This window comes from Cyanistes caeruleus, chromosome 3 (assembly GCF_971803275.1).
Source record: "Cyanistes caeruleus chromosome 3, bCyaCae1.hap1.1, whole genome shotgun sequence".
Taxonomy (NCBI): Eukaryota; Metazoa; Chordata; class Aves; order Passeriformes; family Paridae; genus Cyanistes; species Cyanistes caeruleus.
Genome location: NC_141703.1, coordinates 16494657 through 16517548, shown reverse-complemented (window position 1 = coordinate 16517548; position 22892 = coordinate 16494657). Strand labels below are relative to the sequence as shown.

General features: G+C 43.3%; 1 protein-coding gene across 3 annotated transcripts in view; it reads left to right on the top strand.

Moving 5' to 3' along the window:
• The first annotated feature begins 291 nt into the window (after positions 1-291).
• The window catches only part of NHS (NHS actin remodeling regulator), a 246541-nt gene continuing 223940 nt past the window's right edge, over positions 292-22892 (top strand). The window contains exon 1 of one of the 3 annotated variants that reach the window (XM_086879995.1): positions 292-752. In XM_086879995.1, the coding sequence (XP_086736121.1) occupies positions 359-752 (394 nt within the window). In that variant the 5' untranslated portion in view covers positions 292-358. The remainder of the gene's footprint in view (positions 753-22892) is intronic. The other 2 variants (XM_086879993.1, XM_086879994.1) reach the window with 2 other exon arrangements.

Sequence of the window (22892 nt, the reverse complement as noted above, 5' to 3'; positions counted from 1 at the left end):
CGGGATTCCTCTCTCCGGGTTTTCGGGCCGCCCCTTCACACCCGCCGCCGGAGCGGGACGGCGTGAGAGCGAGCGAGCGAGCGAGGCGGCGCGGATGCGCCCCGGCTCCCCGCGGCGGCAGCGGCGGATGCTCGGCGGAGCGGCGGCCGCCCCGCAGCCCCGGAGCCCCGCGCAGGGAGGGAGCGAGGCGATGAGCCGCCCGCCGGCGGCCGCCCGCGAGTGACGGCCGCGGGCAAGGAGCGGCGGCGGCGGCCAGGAGAAGGACGAGGAGCAGGAGGAGGAGGAAGAGGAGGAGGAGGGCAGCTATCCCCGCCAGTGCCCGAGGGAGCCCGGCAGAGCTCCGGCCGAGGGCTCGGCCATGCCCTTCGCCAAGCGGACCGTGGAGCCGCAGCGGCTGTGCCGGCGGCAGCCCGCCGCCTCCGTGCTAGAGGAGAGCTGGGGCGCGGAGCCGCCGCCGCCGCGGGACCCGCCGCCGGAGGAGCCGGGCACGGCGAGCGAGGGCGCCGAGGCGGCCGGCGGCGGCGGGGAGGCGGCGGCGGTGCTGATGGTGCTGGACCTCTGCTCGGTCAGCAACGTAGCCCTGTCGCGGATCCTCCGACAGCTCTCCGACGTGGCCCGGCACGCCTGCACCCTTTTCCAGGAGGTCGAGGCTGACATCCAGGGCACCCACCGCCGCGTACGGGCGCTGCACGGCCGCATCGCCGGCCTCCAGGGAGCCGTGCGCGGCCTCGACCCCAAGCAGGAGGCAGTGCGTAAGTACCGCGGAACGCGGGGTGCGTGGGGCGCGCCGCGGGATGGATGGAGCGCGCCGCAGCGCGGGGCGCCCGGTGGGGAAAGGCATCCCCTGGCAAGCTGCCGTGCAAAGTTTGGGGGCAGAGTCGGTGGGAAAGGAGCCCTGGCGGGGCAGCAGAGCGGGGAGGGAACGGGCGGGCGCGGGTCGGGTCGGCTCTGTGGGCGCCGCTGGGCGCCGCGGCGATGCCGGCGGGAGGGATGATGTCAGTGGTTTGTGCCTTACGTAAGGAGCTGGCTGGCGGGGCTCTCGGGACGCATCTTCTGCAGCCAAGGGTTTGGCCAGGGAGGGGGACGAGGTCTGTCAGCTGGACGCCGGGGCTGATGGAGATGATCCGCCGCACTCGGGCATATTTGTGTTTTCTGCCATTGCCGGCCTGTCCCCCTTCCCAGACTGATATCTACCCCTTAGAAGTGTCTCTGAATTCCCGATCGAACGCTCTTAAGTGGGAATAATAAAATTGCTTCGTCGTTACCTAACTATCGGGGCCATAAAATAAGGGAGTTTGGCTAATGACTTCTTTCTGTTTAAAGAGTGGACCTGAAGAGCGAAGAGGGGAGGGTGGAGGAGGGGGAGGAGGATAAAGATCAAGGCAATATAGAACTTGCGTTATGAGCAGTGCTTGAATCCTGTTTCTTCTCCACCCAAACTATAAAAGCAGTGAAAAGCTCTGTAGTCCTAACAGCTGCTGATTTCTGCTGAATATGGCTCGTGTTCACAGCAGTGTAATGATTTTGTACTCTCACTGGTGAATACGCTTCCCAAGCACTTGTGGATACGTGTTTGTTTGATAGATAGGGCTGTGGGTTGCAAGTCTGGAGTAGCAGCGACTGGTGTTGGTTCTGACCTCTCAGTATCTGTTTTAGGAAAAGCAGTGGGTTGAAAGGAGAATTTGGTTTAGTTTTTGCCTTCTGCTATACCCCTCTAAATCCTGAGTACCTCCACTAAGTACAGCAAAGTGAGTTTACACCAGGGTAAACAAGACCATGCCCTCTGCGTGAATATGCCATTTAAAAAACTGTGCTTTGGATTTCCTCCCCTTTGGAGCATTGTGGAATATATGTAACTCTTCTAGGATCGATGAAGCTGTCCTGATTAACAGAATCAAGCTTTAAGTATTCAACAGTATTTAAGCTACACACTCAGCAGCTGTACTTTGCTGGTGATGTATGAATGTACATCAACCATAGATGAGACCCAGGGAGATTTTTTGTGGTTTCAGGATGAGTGTGTAGTCAGAGCAGAGTGCTGGGCTGTGATTGGAAACTGCAGTGAGAAGGAGGCTTGGCTGGGCTAGTGAGAGAACTGTCTGAGGAAATGAAACTCCTCGTATCACATTCTCATCTGTAGGTCTTTTGAGCTGAGTAAGTGTGGGTATACACTAATGTAAGTGAGAGCAGAGCTTAGCTGTTCTAATCTCTATGGCTTTTTTCTTTCTGGATTGTGCAAGTGCAGCTTGTTTGCAAATCACAGAGCAAAATCTTGATATTACAGCACAGTTATGTCATCTGCTTAATTAGAGAGTCTGGCATTATCCCTGTGATGATAAATGCAGAATCCATTTTTTTAGTGTTCAGTTTTCTTTTAACTCCTTCTCTCTTTAAGAGGGGAGAAAATTTTGATCATGATCTTCCCTGTGTTTGCCAGCTGTTATTCCTTCCTCAGTGCCACCGATAGATCTGCAGATGTCCCTAGGTCTGGTCAGCCAAGGGTTCCTCCACAACACTGAGCTTTGCTCTCACCCATTCTCCAGTAGGTGTGTGTCTTGCCTGCAGCTGTACAGCTGCTCAAAGCACAGCTCCCTGTCCTCATCACTCTGTGCAGCGCTGTACCACATCTTCCCTAAAGGTGAAAGTCTCGATACAATCCAACCTACATGAACAGCCAACTTCTTTGCCTCCTCTGGCTGCTTTTATTCCCCCTCCAGTGTGGATCAGCCGAGCTGCGTTTACATAGTGCTGCATCTGAACATCTCAGCTGAGACTCAGAGCTGAACAGCACCACTCTACACCTTATCACCTCACATTCCCCCAAAAGCCATACACACCCACAGCAATACCTCCCTTTGGCCTGCAGACCACTCACTCTTCCCAAGGGACAGATAAAACTGCCTAGCAGGAAGCTGCCCATCTTCCCTGTAGTGTATAATGATAGTGTGCTTTCTCTTCTCTGGGCTGACGCCTCCTCCTTCATTATTACTTTCAGCAAGACTATGCTAATGTTTGTTTTATGCATGAAGTGCCTACATAATTCACTCCTGAAAGTATTACACTCAAGTTACTACACCCAGTTGTATTTTGAAACCAAGAGAGCAATTGCAGGTGGTCACAGATCTGCCCAGGACCTAATCAACATCACATTAAGGCATGCTGACTTCTGTCTCCAGTGGTGAGCATGGAAATGATGGGATGGCCTCAGGGCTGTCTTTTAGCTGTCCAGCCCAAATGACACATCTAAGAAAAATTCAGAACTGGCTGGAGGTTTGGACTCACGACCACAAGGAACAAGTTGGTGACAGGCATGCAGCCACCCCACCCATGCCATGACTGCAATGGCTGCATTGATTTTATTGCATATTATGAGTCTGGAGGGGCTGGGTTTGTTGGTACATTGACCAAGACACCATGTACTGGGATGTTAACAGCAGGACAGTGCAGCACAACCACAAGTTTCTCAAGTATTCAGTTTGAAACTACTAGCCTATCTTGCCACAGTGAGACGTTCTTCATATTCCAGCTTCAAGTGCAACACAGTGATTTGAGAGTAATGCTACTGGACATGCCCTAGATACTGAGCTGTGACAGGGGAAGGCCTTTATCTCCATGCCTCATAAGCCAGCTGGATTCTGAGATTCCCCTGTGAACACTCAGGCTGCATTAGGAAAAGGAAATGATGGGCTAATGCCATCTCAAGAGCTATTGGAGCCAGTGCTTAGAGGGGCATTCCTTGCCCAGAATGCCATTCCTTGGAAACTGCAGAGATGATAGCAAGGGGAAGGGGAGCAGGAAAGGAGTTATCTTGAAAATATCATACAATACAATTTTGCATAATAATGTTGTATATTATACTGAAAATTATGTATTATTTTATTAAAACATCTATGTTGGAATCAGAGAATATTAATGAAGAATTAAAGTTAATTAAAGCTGGCATTTTTCCAGTAAAGCTTATCACTACTGCTGTCATTTTCACGAGGCCTTAACATTCTCAGCTCTGTTGCTGTTGCAATGGTGAGCATTTGCAAGTATGTGTATACTTTGCTAAAGTACTTTAAGTCCTCTACTAAGCTACTGGTAAAGGTATTTACCTGTGTGTTGCCCTTTCTTTTTGTCACTGTTCAGTGTGATTGGAAAACTTTTTTAGGCACAATAAAGGATGGATTCTGGGCAGTTACAAGCAGGTCATCTTCAAAAACTCAAGGTCCCTCACCTCTGCCTCCCCAGATGCTGCTTGTCCTTTCATCTTTCTTTTAAGCCTCTGGCCAGCCAGCATCTTGCAAATATGAATCCTTTCCCATCTTCTGAATGTAAGAGAAACAAGGGTGAGAAATGTTTTCCTGCTCAGCTCCTGAACTAACTACTTTGCCCTTCTGCCACTCTACTGCTTTTCATCATGAGCAGCTCCAGGGTCTGCTTCTAAAGCAGAACCATGTGGGAATAACATGATTGTTGTCAGTCTGGATGTTGCTTAGAGTTTTCTTGTTGCCAACAAGAGAACTGAGCAGTGTGGTACAGCCCAGTTTTACTATTAGATGTTTGATTATCTCAGTAATACAGAAACATAGAAGTGCTGGACTAGCATGTAGACTTGGTATTCAGTGCCTCCGTGGTTATTTGGAAAGATGATTTCTCAGTCTAGGGGACTAGAGATCTGGCAGTTTAAGTGGAATATTGTACTTTACAGAAACTGATGATGTAAGCCATCTTGCTTTCTGAATAATAGGCAACAACCAGGCAGTGGATTTTGAAAGCCCTAGCTAATGAGATCCTTTTTGCACCCTGGCATCCCAGAGAATTCCACACATTCCAGGCTTTTTTTCGAAAGCATCAATGTGTTACCAGTAGCCAATCTTTCTAAAAGCTGTATGGTTTCCAGAAGTTGCCTGCTGTATCTTCATTGCTCTGCTTTTCCATTCCTGATTGTGCTATGTGCTAACAGTTAGCGATGCAGCTGCTCAGAAGTGTGGGGATCTCCCGTGTTACTCTGCTCTTCAGAGGCCCCTGGATCTCTACAGTGAGCTCTCCTCTATAGGATTTTCTTGCTTCCTGAAGTGTCAGTATTGAGTTAAAAAAAACAGCTCTGAACTGATTCTTTATCATTTTAGGCTCTGCATTAATTCATTCTGTTGGATTGAAATTGGTTACTGAGAGCAGCCTGGCAAGTTTCACTCTTGCTTTTAGTATCTTTCCTTGTGCTTTTTAGGTGGTTTTGTTTCAATTTTGTTTGGTTTGGGGTGTTTGTTAGTGTGGCTTTTAACCACACTGACATAATGCTTTTCTCTTTGTTTTTTGAGTACTGCAGGGAAATGTTTAATCCCTTATAAGGTTTTCATGTATTTTCTGCCACAATCCTACCATTTTTACTAAACATATATTGGACCCAAAGCTCATCAGAAAATGCACCTCCTCCTCCTTGACTTGATGTGCTGGTCTCAATTGCTGTTGAAATGGAATCAAGAAATTGTCATGCTTCTATCTCAGAATTCAATTGCATTGTAAGGCCCTCTGAGGCTTAGGGTTGGTGAGCATCCTTGCAGGCATCTTCAGGGAGATACATACATAAGACCTTAAGAGTAGATGCATCTTGAAATAAAAAAAAAAAACACATCCCAGATGGGAAGATAAGTGTTGCACTTTATCTCAGCTTCTCAAGATCCTTGAGATTTAAAGTGCAATTTTCATTGTATGGATTTTCTGTGCTACTGAGGCACAGCTGTATATCTCCATGGGCTGGATACATTTACTCAAAAATATCTCAGATACTGCTGGAGACAACACAAAAGAGATTCCTAGCTTCCTTTAACTTTGTATTGTTGTCCTTTATAGTTAGTCAGCCTATTTAAGTGTGAGGCTAGTTTCACTTTTAGAGGTGTACACTAATGTAACCTTGGGGACATGAAGCAAGAGGATGTATTGAGAGCTTCCTTTGTACACTGAAATTATATTAATTGTCAGGTCTTTTTTGGGTGCAGAATAAAGCCTCCAAAGAATAGTAGCTGTACACTGGATGTAGTAATCGGTCACTTTCAGCTTTGTGTCCTTCACCTGCCCGAATGGAATGACACAACTCTTCACTTGTCCCTTTGGAAAAGGAGAAAGGCTTTTGGCTTTACTTGCCAGGCTTGGTTTCCTGGTGTTCTGCTGGTCACTGTGTACTCATTCATGTTAAAGAACTCACCTTTCTGGTGCACTTGCCTGTAGTTTGTCCATGAATGCAAATAACCCAAGCTGTGGGTGTGGGGAAAGTAGAAGAATTTCCCACTGCAGGGTTTCTAAATGCAGAGGATTGATGGCACATTAGCAGAGTGGAAAGGAGATGGAGGCCAAAGCATGAGCTTTCCTTCTTACCTTTACTGCTGTCAGAACAACAAAGGGACAGAGGAAGAAAAACCTGCTCACTTAAGCACCCCATCCCCACTTTACTTTAACATTCAGTAGAACACCATTAGCTAGAGTACTGTCATTTAGGAGAAAAATGCCTTATCTTTGTTTACAGAATGGTGATAGAATACCTTTAACACAGGAATTGGACCTTTCAGAGGCTTTGCTTGAGGTATTTTTTTCTCGTGCATTTAGTATGTGATAGCAGGTAATGGGATGGAATTTGTCAGGTGGTTTTGGCAGGGATGTAACTTTTTGAAAGCTGGGGTTGTCACCTTCAGTCTTGTTGGCTTGTGGAATGCAGACTCTGGTCTCTTTGCAGATAAAAGTATAGTGTAAAATCCCATTCCTGCCAAGGCCAGTGAGATGCTCAGTGGAAAGGCTCTGAGAGCTCAGTGCTCAGGTAGACTCAGTAGACTTTGGCACAGCCTGGTAACAGATGAGAAGCAGAAAGCAGTGGTTTTCCTCCAAAGCCATTCCCTGTTATACAGGTGTAAATCTCCTAGAGTTTTGCAGAATTTACTTGGCCTTCCACTGGTGTAGCCCAGAAAGCCTTTGTCTCTTCTATAGCTCCTTACTTGTCATTCCACAAATAGTACTTAAGCTAATGTACCAGGTTTGAATGTTTGGGAATTTTGTTACTAGATGGAGAGTCTGCCAGTTAAAGAACATATCAAAAAACATTCAGTGCTTGATTTCCACCTCACTGCAGCCACACAGCTGTGTAATATCATAGCAGTTAGTGCAGCTTCTTTCTGGCTCATACTCAAGAGCCAAGCAAAAGTCTCCAGTGGGTTTATTAGAAATTCTGCTGGAAATGTTTTATCTCCTTTAAGACCAGTAAGGTCTCCTTTACAGGAGCAAAACAACAGAGAAGATGGAACCAGACCTGTAAGAGATATCAACTTACTGTGGATCCAGCGGTTTAACAGAAATTCTTCCTATAGCCCCTTTAAAACTCCATTCTTCTATTTAAAGGCCTTAATAGTGTAATGTTTATGTTCATACAGAAACATAAGACAAATGTTCCAGTGAAATCCATGGAGTCATTCATACTTTTGGTTAGTTCCCCTGCTCATACAGGGGAGCTATGGTGATGTGCTGAGGGCATGGGGAGGGTGCTCACCTGTTGATTCAGATGCATAAGAGACGTTTGTTTTCCTTTTTGAAAGATGAAGGGCCTGGAGTGTTTCCAAAAAACTCTTGTTTTCAAGTGTCCTTGGACTGAGGGAAGGACTTGCAGGAAGAAAGTATAAATACCCAATTTCAGGGTGCCACTCAGCTGCCGCTCTGGATCAGTGGAATCAGGTTTTGTTGGCATTTCTTACATAGGTTTACTTGTTCTGAGGCTTCAGTTCCAAGGATTGGATTAGGCTGGTCTGGCAGAAATGTGCAGAGGTGCAGAAAAAGAATGGGAGCAATCCTTACTGGTCCCTGCCATGAGCCAGTCCCAACCTCTCCCTCTCCATCCAGGCAAAAGCAGACTTCTCAAGTGTGTCTCTTTAAAGGCAGCACCTGGCTCTTCCTCTCTCCAAACTGGAGAGCAAAGGAGATTGGGTGCAGGGGAGCGACAGCTGTTCAAAAAAAGCCCCTGATCTGACAAATTTCCTTCACGCATGTTGTACCTTAATCAAGCAGATACCCCCAGGGTACTCTTAATAGCAACGTTTCGATGTCCAAAGTGGGGAAAAAATAGGACCAGCTGATGTGAATAATACACATATGTGTTCTAAAAGCATTGTTGCAGGGTTGTGTGGTCACCGGAGTCAGAGAACTGGGATTTTTCAAAAGCTGCTCTTTCCAATCGCTTGGCATCTCCATGTAATCAGATGCTGACATCAGACTCTCGATTGGAGCTACTTGAGCTATTAGGCTGTGAAGAGCAGAAACTCTCTGTGTTACCCAGTGTGTATGAGGGGGGGAAGGTTTTTTTTCACTTCCTTTGATGTATTAGCATCAAGAGAGGGAGTCTTCGCTTCATTCCTAATTGCTTCTCGTCTTTGAATTTATATACCAATATGTAAGTAACTGCAAAGGGAGATAGCAGAATTTATAAAAAGTTCAAAAAGGCAGGGCTTAGAGCATGATTAAAATAAAAGATAGCATAGAGTGTATGCTGTTTTTAGCTGAAATATCTCTCTAGAATACTTTCCATTTACATTCTCATTATATCTAACTGCTTCTAATGCACTGCTTAGTTTAACAACTGGCATGTTTTTAGGGTAGATTTTATAGTAGATATACACCCACTGTGTTCTTAACTCGAGACTTTAAATTGCAGTATCTGTATTGGACAATCTTTTCTTATACCTTCTTGGCTGAAGGCAGGAAAAAAGCAATACTGATAGGAACCTAATTAAGCCTGTAGTCTTATTGCACCAGGAGCTGTGTGCTTGAAATGCTGCTCAATTCAATGAGTGCTGCGTGGCACTGCCATGTTAAGTCCCAGCAGAGAGTGACATATTTTTTTTTTTTAATAGGATCACTGTAATTCTTACAAAACCACCATGGTTTTCTCTTTCTTTTCAGCTGCCAAGGCAGTTGGACTTTGAACTAGAGCCACTCAGACCGAGTCCCTGAGAAAGTTTGGAGGAGATGTCTTGCGAGTGTGTGCATGTGATTAAGGGGAATGAGTGTGGGGCGGTGTGTTTGTGCTATAAATATGCACAGAGTCTTCAGGCCACTGCAGCTTTTCCCTCTGCCTTATCAAAGTGGTTTTTGTTATATTGACAATGTTTGAGCAGACTTTTAAATTGGCTTGGACAGAGGGCGAGGAAGAGGCGCTAATCCTTCTTGAAGATGTGTGTATCAATGACTACGGAATTGAGTCATTTTCAGGAGCAGAGTACGTGAGGTGCACTGAAAAATTCCAGTGTGTCCAGAGGCTTTGGATTGCTTTAAAGGCAAAACTGGGCTCTCTGTGCATGCTCAAATTTTATTTTATTTTTTTTTACCCAAGAAGGCATTACCAAGCATTGTTCTCTTCAGATGCCTATGACTGTCCATGATTGCAGAAATCAGATCTTTTGGATGATGAAACTCAAGATAGGCAGCAGTAACTCACTGTGATGCTCAGAGGCAAACTTTTCAAAGATGCTATACATGTTTCACTGCATCCACTACTTAGTGATCTATGATAAGGGGTGGTTTAATTTTAAGTGAAACAAGAGATTAATTATGATTTAATGCTTATAATGCAAATCAGAGTGAGTCCAAAGAATGGATACTACCCAGTTGCATTTTTCTCCCTGTAAGGTTTATTTACTTTCAGGAAAAAGAGGACCAGTTCTTGTCATTGGCATGGTTTTTTCTTTGATGAAGTGGTTTTTGGTTAAGTGTTGTGTACAGGATGAGAGTCAAGAGATGTATTTTAATTCATTTCTAAGAAAAGAAATCATATATCATGAATTGACCACTGGCTTTCACATGCCCAGTTTTAACCCTGGAAACTACATAGCTCTGCATAGCCGAAATTTTGGATACAAGCCTTTTTTCTTTCTTGATTTTTTTTTGGGGGGATGACTTTTTCATACTTATCCAAACCTGTTTCTGACTGGTTCTGCTGCTTCAGGCTGTACTGAACTCAGCTCCTCTGGCCTTCCTCTATCCCAGCAGTTAAAATCATCACAGAGGCTCCTATCTCAGCACACTGAGGAGATCTCATCTCCCCTCCTGGTACTGACTGCTCCCTACAACAAGTATTGCTGCAGGAACCTGAGGTCTTGGTCTCTCCAGAAAATTGCCTGAAGCAATTTGCACATGGTTAGCATACCAAAGACAATTTTCCCCGTAAGTTGGATTATCCTGGCAGCACTGTTTCTAGACTTGTTTCTTATCCAAAGCAAATATTAAGGAATAGCACATTCTGTGTGTATAGCAGGGAAGGGGGTGGGTGTGCCTGGGTATCTTGCACCAGCCATTCAGGAATTTTATATTTGTTACTCAGCTGCAATTTCAACTACATTGCCACAATGTAGAAATCATAAAAGAAGCTGCCAGGTAAAGGAGAGGATAGATTATTCCTACTGAATTTGGAGGAAGGTGTTGTTCTTTATTGGAAACTAGAAAATCCGCTAGGGAAGGAATCCCATATAAATGTTCCAACCTAATAAAAAAAAAGTGCTCCACTTGGAGCTCACATTTACTTCAATGTGAAAATCAGTCTTTGCATGACATAAAAGCTGGAGAAAAGCAGGCTTTATTAGTTCCGCTGCTTGCAAAACTGGTTGTTCGTATTCCTCTTTCCCCTCTAGAATTGCTGATTATTTCTTTTCAATTTCAGTATTGTTTTTTGAAACTTATGCCTTGAATGACTTCCATTTTGTACCATCCTATCCTCTACTCGTCTTCTCATGGTGGTTTCATGGGGGCTATACTTTTACTTCTGTCTTAATAGCAAAGACAACCCTCCCTCACTCCCTTCTTGGTGTGAATGAACAGTATTAATTTTTACAGCTGTGGTTTATTCTCCATTGATTATCTTTAATGTGATGCTGTCTTGTTCAGTTAATAAACTACCTGCTAAGATGTAATTATCCCCCTCCCCCAGACATAACCTGCTTTTAATAGATGTTGTAAATGCACTCATTGTGCCTGGCACATTAAAAGCACTGGTTTAAGTTCTTGTACTTTCGAATTGCACTGTAGCTGAAGTGTATTTTTGTGGCAATCATTACCCTGCTAATAATCTAAACTAAGTATCACTACTTCATTTCTTCAGTAGTATTTTTAGGCCTCTGTTACAGGCGCCACAGGCCTGATACTGCCTTGATGCCAAGACAGAGGTTGGATAAGCTGTGCTCTGGACAAAACCCTCCTAAGGGAGACTAGGAGGCTCACCTAAAGGTTTATCATTAATTATATATCTCTGTTGGCTGAGGTGAATCAATGTCCAGATTGAAGTATGACCCAAGGGATTTACCCAGTTTGTGCTGTAAATATTTTTAGGGACCTCTGTCAATAGACACAAAATTTAGAGTACGATTCTCTCTCAGATCCAATGATAAAATATCTGCCTACAAATACATATGAAAATGAGCTGTATTTGAGAAGTGCTGTGTCTGTAAATGAGTGAATGGGTTACAGCTACATTCAGCAGCTATAAAGTGACTATTCATTTATGAAATTGTCCAAGTGGAACTTAACACAAATTATTAGCGTAGATTAAAAGTATGTTTCATTTATCTGCTTGTTCCTAAGAACCCAGTAGAATGACAATTAGTTAAAGAAAATAAGAGAACTGCAAAATATCACAGCTCAGGACGATTATTTATTTCCTTTCTGAATCCCATTTGGCTTTAGATCTGTCTTGATAAGCAGCATCTTGGACTGTGGAACTAAAAGGTTCTGTCACCATAAAATAAGTGTGCCTATTTTTGTGCAGATCTTTGATCTTTTTAAATGACAATTGAAATAGGTTTTCCTTAAAGAGGAAGAAAAAGAAGAAGAGGTTCTTCCTCAAAATTCTGTCACTAGAGGAGGAGTGCACACACACACACACACACACATATATATATACACACATACACAGAGAAATGCATATCTAGATAATGAAAGACAATTTGAAAGATTGGACAAGATCATATGGGTCACTGAGATTAGAAAAGTTTGATAAATGGGAGAAGAAATTTACAGCCATGTTAGCAACAAACTGGTCAAATAAGAGAAAATATTTACTACTCCAGCTCCCGTTACAGCAATAAAAATTGAAGGTAATTGATGTATCTTTTTTCTCCTTTTTTTTTGGCTTTGTATCTTGATCCAAAAGCATCTCATGGTTGAGTCCACTTCATTCTCATTCCCTCCCTCTCTAGATGGAAGACAAATTTGAACTCAGAGATTGTGATGTTATTGATGGAAGCTCTTCTACTGCATGTAGGGTTTTCATAAATGAGGTACATCTTTCTTAGGGATGTGGGAATTCTGCTGTTTGGTACTGGCGTACTTGCTAGAGTAAACACATTGCTTTTGAATGAACTGCCCCAGCTATATTACAGTGAGGGCTGAAAAATAAAATTAAAACACAGAAAAGCCAAGTTAATTAAATTAAATCTTCCAGGAAAACAGATGGGTAAGTGAAAGGCAAAGTGACGCAAGTCTAGGTCATAGGTTGTACTTGACGATCTCAAAAGGTCTTTTCCAACCTAGTTCATTCTGTGATTCTGTGATAGTCTCATTTGCAGATGCACAGAAGGAATGTGTTGTATTTATTTTTGCAGAGAGATGTCTCCCATTCCTTTGTTCCCTTTTGAGACAGTCCAACCTTGGGCTGGTTAAATATGTCTCTACAGAAGTTGGCACATACTGACCTTGTTTGCTGCAGTCTGCTCTTTTGTAGCTTCTTGGTTCTAGTGGCATGAGCCAGATGGACAGAGCCCTAAAGCTAAATGCTGGATAGCATAATTAAGTGCTCTAGTATTGAAGGCTGGAGCTGACTGAGACAAACTTTGGCTGATACTACAATATTTCTTTGTCCAAGTTACCTCTCCAGTGTCAAAGTAATTCCTGTTTTTCCTTTCAGATCATATTCCTTGAGTATGAAGATGCTGAATTATATACCAATATCATTTTCAATGACGTAATACAGAGTTCTCTCCACTACTTTGTGCCCTGATAGCACTACAGGAACATTTCACAAATTTATAGAGCTTGTGGAAGATCACCTGAATTTTCCTTTCATATCTGAACAACCTTTTTCCTGCTATGTTTTGGTGTCATGGTGGTCAGTTGTGACTGTCATGTGAATTCTTCTCCCTGGAAGCCCCATGACAGTGTGGTCCTGGCCAAGCACGTTGTGGACACTGGGATGTGGTTTTTGAGGAAACACAGCACGTAGCTTTTAGGTGGACTCCTCTGCTATCTGTCAATGTCTGGTAGGTGTGTAGAGCAGACTCAGACCTATCCAGGTGATGAACTCCTCCTGAGTGAGCTGAGAATGTTTAGTTTTGTGAGCTGGAACTGAGAAGGAGGTCTGAGCAGCTAAAATGCTATTGCTTGGGAGACTTGGATTCATCCACCGACTTTTTATGATAGCCTAGAGGAAGGTTCTTATTGGCATTCAGATCACCAAGTTTTAGCACTCTCAACTTTGGATCATCTGTCTTGTTCAAAGGTGAGCTTGTCTTTTACTCTTGAGCAGAGGAACTTCTGAGTTGGGATGAGTCCCTTAAGTTCCATGAATGTCACAGTGTGAAGTGGGTACTGCCACAGGCTTTTTGGCACTCTCTTCTCAGGTCTGTGGCAGAGTGCCAGCGCATCCTTTCTCTCAGAGGAGTTATCACACAACCAGTGAGAGCGAGTTGGTTTGTGGGGTGATAGATCCATGACACACAGACCTGTTTTGTAAATGACAGGCACTCTGCAAGGCTGAGCCCCTGCCACATCAGGAGTGCTTCTGTCCTTCATGGGTGGGCAAATGCTTTCAGATGCCATATGAAGGCAGTGCCCACAGGTGGAAATCTCCAGTCTTACTTTTCAGCAAGCAGGAGTCCTTGCAGGCTGGAACTGAAGAGATCTGCAGGCTGTACTCTGTAAGGACTAACCTTAGGTCAGGCTGAGTTTGCAATTGCCAGTCTTTCTTTTGAGGTCTGGCTCAAGATTGAGCTTTCTTACATTACAGTGTGTCCTGGTTAATTACAGTCATGTAAAGATGAGGTTTTACCTTGGGACTTGGTTTAATTAAAAAACTGTGCTGGGTAGTTTATTAAACATCTATGTTCTATCTGGATGCCAAGTTCTAACACTGGTTTTCTTGTGGTGCTCTCCCAGCTTTAGTCAAAAAGAGGCACCTGAACCTGACATCTGCACTAGTGAAAGGGGAGGGAGGACAGACAGCCATTTCTGTCCAGCCAGGTTTGAGCCTGGCAGCTCATTTTTCACAGCTTGGGTTTGTGTCTGGGCTTTGGGGAAAGGTTTTTGCAGGTAGTAGTGTCAGAGGAAAAGTTGCAGTGCAGAACCTAATGCTTTCCCTGTGTAGTGGAAAAATCATGATCATGCATGTGAAGTGTGGACTTAGAGGAACTTTGTGTGGGTGGTCTTGTTTTGACTCTTTCTGTCCCCCTCCCTTTCCCTTCCCTGCTCACGTATGCTGAAGTCTGTCGTCTATTTAACTTGAGCTTTTCTAATAATCCTAGATAATATACAACAAAAACAATAACAAGGTGCCTGGATATACAATCCCTCTGAACTGCAGAAGCCACAAGATCTCCTAGACAAGCTTTTTGTTAGTACTGGCTTGTGAGAGACCTAGCACTCCATGATGCCCATCTGTTAGCAGCATGTTTAAATGTGATTAATGTGAAAGTTGCAAGAATTGCAATAGCTTTTGCTACTCTACAAGAGAATCTGTCACTGTTAATCTCTTGCAGTATTAAAAGCTTAATATAGTAAATCTAATGTTATGGAAAGCTGTAGCTTTGTCACCATCACCTTAGTGTATTATTAAGCTACTGTTAGCTTTTCCTCCATAGTTCACAAGCACAGAGGAAGTGTAGCTATCATGCACATATAGAGGTATATTTAAATGATCATTTAAGTATGAAGTCCCTCAAGAAAGAGATGCTCCAGCATAAAAGGGTTCTGGGGAACATTAGGTTTGATTGGTATTCCTGAGGGGATGTGGACAGAGCAGGATGTATTGAAGTCAGCCCTTTCCCAAAATGCTGGTAGAGACTGGGAAAGTCACAAGCAGTGTCCTGATGTGGTTATTCTTTGCTGTGCCTTGGTAGACATGATTTACCCACCCATGTCAGGAGACCTACCTCGTTAGTAGTTTAAGCAGAACTGTTGTATCTTTAACAGAGATGGTGCGCAGGATAAACGGTGTTATGGCACAAGCAGGGACTGTGTCCTGGAGCAGGCTGACACTTCAGGAAGCAAAAAGGGGAGGACCCAGGAAAGGAAAATTACTTGCTATATATAGCTGCTTGTGTTGGAAAGGATCAAAGAAACCATAATGAGTCAGTATCTTTCTTTTTCTTTAAAGGGAATTTCAGAAGAGTGATTCAATTAAATAGTAGTTTACTCAAGATCTGCAGGTGGCTTGTAAAGTGTAATCAGACCCCCCTTACCTTTTAAACCCAGATCTACAGCTTTGTTCATTTCAGTGGAGGTGGAGATCTCCATTCTTCGATTTACAGTGGCAGTTTGGTAGAGGAGAGGGCTTTTTATAAAACTTCTCGGTTTATGGCATGAATACAAGGTGCTTTTGTTTCCAGCAGGGACAGCAATAGTGCTTTGGTCACGACATTTCAAAGCTGCTTGCAATCTGTTCTTGTAAGATCATTGGGCACTGTAGGACAAATTGAGACCCGCCTTTCAGTGAAACACCCCCTTGCTCCATCATGCACAGCATCTTCACAGCTGCCAAGCACCTTGTCCACTTCCACTCATTGCAAAATGTCAAAGTCAGATCAGATAGAGTAGTGCTGTCAAAGGGGTAGCTACGGAATATATATAGTTGCAGAAATCAGACTAGACTCTATGGGCTTCTCCGGTTCTTCCATGTGCCACTCTATAATCCAGTTCTTGAAGCATCTAAGAACTTGAGGTGCCATGATGAAAAGCTTCAAGGACCATGCCTTTTCATTTACCTTGTAGAAGGGCAGGCATCAAGTCCACTGCTCTGAGCCATTAGGAAGACTTGCAGGGCAGATAGCCTGTCAGTCAGACCAAGTGCAGTAAAGGGGCTTTCTCTCTTTTGTGGTAACATACACATTGTTGAAGTGAAACTGTTCATTTCTGGTCCCTGAGGGCTGTTGTGGCACACCTTGCACCTGTGAGTGTTACTATTGCTCCTGTTCTTTGTCCTGTGAAGAATGATGCCCAGTATCCTCCATCCATTCTCGACAGGACAATCAGGTGTCAAAGGCTTCAGGTAGCAGGCTGAGGTGAAGGTCATCCAGCATATCAAATTGGAGACTGTTTTACTCTGCCCCCTCCCCTCAGCTCTTTGGGAGTCAGAGACTGTTAGCTCACACTGTGAAAAATTCCAGTGACTTCTAGGATAGCATCCCAAAGCCCTGCAAAGCTGTGTGTGATAGTGTAAAATCTGTTTACAAGAGTCCTCATGGATCAGCTCCTTTCTGTTCTCATGGCTGCAGAGATAGCTCTGGAAAAGGGCATTTTTTTCATGATTTGAGAGTCTTGGAGACAGGGAGTTAGGGGAAGGAGGATTCAGCTGCACCTTGAATGCCTCACTGTTGCCTTATGCTTTTAACTCACTTTTTAACTGTTAAAATGTGGAGGAAGGAGGATTCAGTAAGCAACTGTGTATGTGTTTGTCTTCAGTGAATGCCTGCTCAGGCAAGGCAAGCAGGATTCAGCTACTAGTTAGTGCTGATATACCAGCATTGGCAAGCACTGAACACTCCTGCTACTGGATCTGCCCCAGCTGCTTGATGTGCAGCGATGAATGGATGAACATTCACCATTGCTGTTGCACAAACAAGTAAGTTAATAAAAAGCAGCTGATTGTGTCATGGTAAGATGTAGAAACTCCAAAGTAGCACTGAGATTATTTAAAAACAGATGTTCTTATCTGGAAACTCCTAGAAACATAGAGTGGTTAGATTTTTTTAGGGGAAAAAACCACAACAGGATAGACATGAAACAAACTCTCTACCTTGTCTTTAAATTATTTCATGGTGAGGGCTTTTTTAACTGTTTTATAACAGTTTTTCTCTTGAAGCCTTATCCCAGGTCTGAGTTTTACAGCGAATTTAGCTTTGGATGATCTCAGAGATAATTGGAGCTGCACTGGCGTTCTCCGGTGAGAGAATCAACTCACGAGGAAAAGCTTTTTTAAGGGGACGCACTGGAAAGAAAACTCTCTGTGAAAACTGGAATTATACAAACCAGCTGTCTGGCCTCATATAAAGTGATGCTGGCCTTTTGTACCTCGATGTAAGTGGTGTTTAACCCTTGCCATCATTACTGCTGGGACGGATGAAGTTCTCAGCTGCTGGCGGGGAACAAAGCGCGCCTGGGCGCAGCGGTGCGGGCGGCAGGGCTGGCCCTTGGTTCATTATTCGGGCAGACAAAGCTGCTCGCCTTCATGAATCACCTCGGCTTTTGTTTTGGGGTTTTTCTTTCCCCTCCTTTCCCTCCCTCTCCGAGGGAATTCAGTAAAAAGACTGGGCATGCGGGGCAGTCACAGCAAGCTGGATCGTTTCAATTTACGTTTTTCTGCCCTCTGGAGGCAAAAGTTGTCCCATGCTTGTGGCCTGAGGTGTACTGAGGGTGCCCCCTCGGCCCCATGCTCCCCAGGTGCTGATGTGGTGCAGGAGTGGCTCCTCTGCCCATCTCCCTGGGGAGAAGGTGGCTTTCTTTCCAACTGCAGAAATGAGCACAGACCACTGGTCCTAGGTGCACACAAACTCGTTTTTAGCCGCTTCCACAGCTTAAGGAGGTCGCTGTAGCTATGGCTACAGTAAGTGTAGTCTGTAAGTGGCAGACTTACATTAAGGTCCCCCTTTTATCAGCTGATAAAAAAAGTTGTGGCGTGGTGTCTGTGCACATCCTCTTCAGTAGCTGTGAAAACACCAGAGGATGACAGCCAGTTTGAGAAGTTGTATTGAGCCTTGCAGCAGCTGATGTGCTTCTGTGGGCTGTTCCAGGGCCATGGAAAAAACACATGGCAATGTTAGTGTTCTGCTGTAACAGTGGGGAGAACAGTGCAGGGTTCCTCCCATCCCTGAGGTAGTGGAGAGAGGGCTCAGGGGAGGAAAAGAATATTCTTTCTTCCTGGAGCCTAATGGCAATCCTCAAATACTCAGAAAAATAGTTTTGATCAAAAAATCATGGCTGGTGCCAGATGGTTCAAGCAAAGTGTAAGAAGTACTGTAGTAAAAAGTAGTAACAACTGCCCACACATGAAGCTCTATCCTAGAGGAGGAAGGCTTGGCTTTGACAGGTCCTTTGAAGAATGAGCTTCTTATGTGTTGTTTGCTCACTCTGTTGTCATTGCACGTGTTACTATTAACTGAGCTGGGTGTGGGGTTGGTTTTTTTTTTAAATTCTTCCTAAATTCTTGGCCTTAGTGGTGAAACATGGCCAGCAGTTCTGCTGGTTACCTGTGTATTGCCTGGGAACTCTCTGGAATTAGTTTAATTTCTCTGAATACCCACTTGTTCTTGCATTGCAAAGCTGGATAATTAAAGAATCCCGGAATTCTCTCTCCGTACTATTCATTCCTTTGTGTACCCCTTTCTTGTGCCCTTATATCTAAATTAAATACATTAGACCTCTCCAGTGTCTTTCCGTCTGTAGATCTTTTCATGCCACTAATTATTTTTATAAGCTGCTTCTGGAGCTCTTTTATTTCACAGTATCATTCACAACTTAAAGGAGGCTGCAGACAGCAGTATCCTTATGGGTGTCTTCTGGGAGCTCCTTTCTCCTCATTTTCTCCCTCCATCCTCCCCATCTTTCCAGGCTCAGTGTTGTAGCCTTCCCTCACTAAACCAAATGACTCCAGCCATTGTAAGTGAGGAATACAGAATTCTTCATTTACGTTGTTCATTTATATTAATATGATAAGTGACTAAAGCTACAGCCTAAGCATCTTGGTGAGCTGCCATATCATTTGCTAATCATTAACATAGTTGAAAGGCTTTTTTCTTTATTAAAAAACAAAGTATAGTCTTTAAAGAGCAGTATTTTGCAAGAAGAGAAAGCTGTGTTTGTTTTGAAAGGAAGATTTATTGGGATGATATAATCCGACTTGTGCTATCTCCTCACCTGTTTTTCCTCAGGGAGACCATCAATCTTTATTAACATTACTAAATCAAAAGATAAAAATGATAGACAAATTCCAGAAAGGGATGAAAATGCTAACAAGAGCTGAAAGAGAAATCCTCTCCTTTTAATACCTGCTGAAATTGAATTCAAAGAGGATCTATTTCACTATACATGTGTGTGATCTCAGAGCAGTTTTGTGGCTTCAGTCCTTTGTAACACGAGATCGGACAGAAAGAACAGTGCTGCGTGGGTCCCATCTGGAAGGATTTATCATCTGAACTCTTAATGCTGGGCTTGCTTTTTATTTTTCCATCTAATATTTTTGCACTTGCATGCCTCACATAAAACAGCTTTGAGTGGGTCCTGGACTTGGCTGGGTCCAGCTTCTCACCTTGCTTTACCATTTTTTTCCTTGAGCTGCCTCTAGAACATCTGATGCTTTCCTTACCCTTTGGGCTGCCCCTGCCTCTGACCTTTGCAGTGCTGGCTCCACCTCAGCATTAATACACACAGCTAGATGTTGCCAGTTCTATCTTGTGATGAATGATGTGCTGCACTTCCAAAGCTGGCACAGGTTTGACAAAACTTCATTTTTAGTGCCCTCCTTTGTGCCATGCCTGCATCTAACCTGAAAATGCATTCAAAGCAAAATGAGGCTTTCTAAATGCTTGGAGGATGGAGGTTTTAGAGAAAAGTTGACCCTCAACTAGCACTGGAGAGACATTTGCTGAAGAAGCAGTAGTTAGGCTTGTACTGTTGAAATTCACTCTCATTTCAGGAGAACACTTCAGTTCAAGTGACGCACAGATGTTTATTAGCTCATCTGGGGCTGCCTGAGGTCTCTCTTCCCTCTGAACATAATCTATGACACCTTGCCTGTGCAGGCCAAAAAAATATTGCTCCATGAACTCGGAAGAAAATTATTGACAGAAAAAGTTGTTTTCAGTAGACCATGCACTGGTGCCTCTTTCAGATAGAAAAGTGGTAAGTCAGGCTGAAAAAAGATTGTTTTCAAAATTGTCCTCCTGTTTACTTTCTTCACTCTCACAAAAAGTAGTCTTGTGACCCTAGCAAGGGAAAGTATGCAGCTTGTCTGACTGTGGTCTTGTAACACAGTTTGAGCATGGCAACCTTATCTATAAATTCTAACTTCTACAGATACATACATACATGCAGGTTAAATATCTATTAATCCATATATTTAAACTGTAATATCCTGAATTATTAGATTTATTCACACATTTTAACTTCGTTTTCAACATTCTTTGCAGCTATTTGTAGTTTATTGTATAGGGAAAGAAAGGGCAAAACCCAGACTTTTTCTTACTTACAGATAAAGAGTACTATGCTGTGATTCCAGGGACTGATTCTCTTTCTTGGCTCACGAACCACATTAATCCACAGCTCTTCTGCACTGAGCTACACTGGGTCAGAGTGGGCTATATTGGAGAATCAGAGAATTTTCTGATTTGTTTTTGCTTTTTGATCTAGTGCAGTATATTGCCTGTGTTGAAACCAAACACAATTAACTTTGTAATCTCTAGTGTACAGCATCAATTTCTTTTTCAAATAAGCTTTGAATAACAAGATACAGTTACTGTTGACATTTGGCCATCAAAATATTTTTTTAAATACCTAATAAACAGAAATGTCTGATAGTACTCATTTTTTAATACAGAAACTAAAGAATGGCTGCTCCAAAGGGAAATAAGATGCTGTTTGGGAGTCCTAGAACAGCCAACCTGTGTGAGACAGTGCAGCACATCCTGAATTTGGGCTGTTTAGCAGAACTTTTGGCAGAGCAGAACTGCCATATATAAATGAACCTGGGTCTCATCTTTCCTGTAGAAGCAATTGTTGCTGGTTGGTTTTAGAGTAATCCCCTCCAGGGTAGTCAGGAAGGTAATTTCTTCCCTGTCTGCTCTTCCAAACATATCTGTGCATTCATGATCGTGAGGAAGGTAATGTTTGGGAGCAAATGAGACAGTCCTATGGTTTAGGTTTGATGTACTTCCTTTGCCATATCTTTCTGGAAAAAGCCTTATTACTAATTATTACTACTACCTAATTGCTGTTTTTTTCTGTGAAAGCATATAAGAAATCAGCTGATTTTAGCAATATAAATTTTGTCTCTGAGATGTTCACTAACGCTGAATCCTTGTCCATCGCAAGGAGGTAGGGTTTTGTTTGTTTATGTTTTGTTTGGTTTGCTTTCTTTTTTTCCTCTGAAGAGTTGTAAAATATTCATGTTCTTTATGTGTGGACATTAATCACTGGGTGGTGGGTGAGGGAGGCTTCTTCATGGGTCAGGCTTTGCTGCTGTGGCCTCTCTTGCCTGTGCAAAGCTGCTGTGAAATTGGAGGAATTTCTGCTGACAGTTTGAGAGGTTCTAAGGTGAGGAATGGGATGAAGCACAGCGACTGGGACTAGTCTGTTCTTCTCTGGGGTTTTTGCTCTGGAAGGGCGTGACCTTCAGTGCACATGGACCGTAGTGAACACACTGAGTGGGTTTATAAAATGTCCCTGAGGAAAGAAGCAACTTTAAATTTAGTGTTCAAATACAAGTAAGAGAAAGAGAATGATACTGGAATAGACACATGAGTCTCAGAAAGGACAGGTGCCTTGTTTTAAACAGGCACTACTTATGGTTTAATTAGACTCCCGTGTTAGTCCCTAGGTCTGAAGGGAAATAGAAGAGATATTCAAAATTCCAAAGGATATGATTAGAAATTGGACTAGTCTGAGCAGGTAACAAAATCTGCTTTTTCCTTTTTGTCTCTCTCTCAAGAGTGCAGTGGCTGGTGGGGGAAAATTTATTTCTTATGATTGGGTGACCTGATTTTGTCTCCCACTTGCACAACACAGCCTCTTGTAAGAAAACGACTAGTCTTAAATTCATACATAATTGCACAGCAGGGAGACTGAGTTTAAAAATGCAGATTTCTGTGTGTTAAGGAGCAGAAATCTGTTTTGAACCCTTGAACTTCCTTTGTTGTTTAAATGGCCACCTACAGAACCCGTCTGCAGAGAGCCAGTGAAACACAGTAGCTTCTTTTATATGGAACAGTATCTTCCCCCACCCCTCTCCTTCTCCCCTCCTTTCTGACATGAATGTAATACTCTATCCTTGTAACAGAGGACACTAATTATGTAACTTAGAGCCTATGTATGTCTAGGCTATACAGTAGCAGTAAATGAGGGTATATTCTGCTAATCAGTGGTACTGAGCTTGGGAACAGTGTTATCTTTCTTTTCTTGAGAAAATGAGCTATGGGCTTTATTTTACATGTTTTCTTATTGAATAGGAGCTCAGTTAGTAGGTACAAGCCTCCTCCTATCTGTGTCAAAGGGGCTAATGTTTATATCTTTGTCCTCAGATGTTCAAAATCATGTTCTTCTGCTACAATTTGGCAACTTAAGAAAGCCTCAAATATACACACCCTACTGTTGCTGTCCCATATAATTAAGTGCTATAAAGGTAAATTCGTGTTGTGAATATGATTTTATAGAGCTTGCACTTTATCATACTTGCCAAAGCCTTAATGTAAAGGGCAGCATTTGACAAACATGCTGTGACTAACTCATATGAATATCAGTAAGAAATTTTAAACAGTGTGGGATACTTTGTTTCATATAAATGACTTCCAAAACATTCAGCTTTACAATTTAGCATTTTTCATGTCAAGAAAAAAACAAAGAAACTAAGCTGAAGCGAATCATCTTAACTGAAAGCATGTGGAAAAACTAATTTTGTAAAATGGATG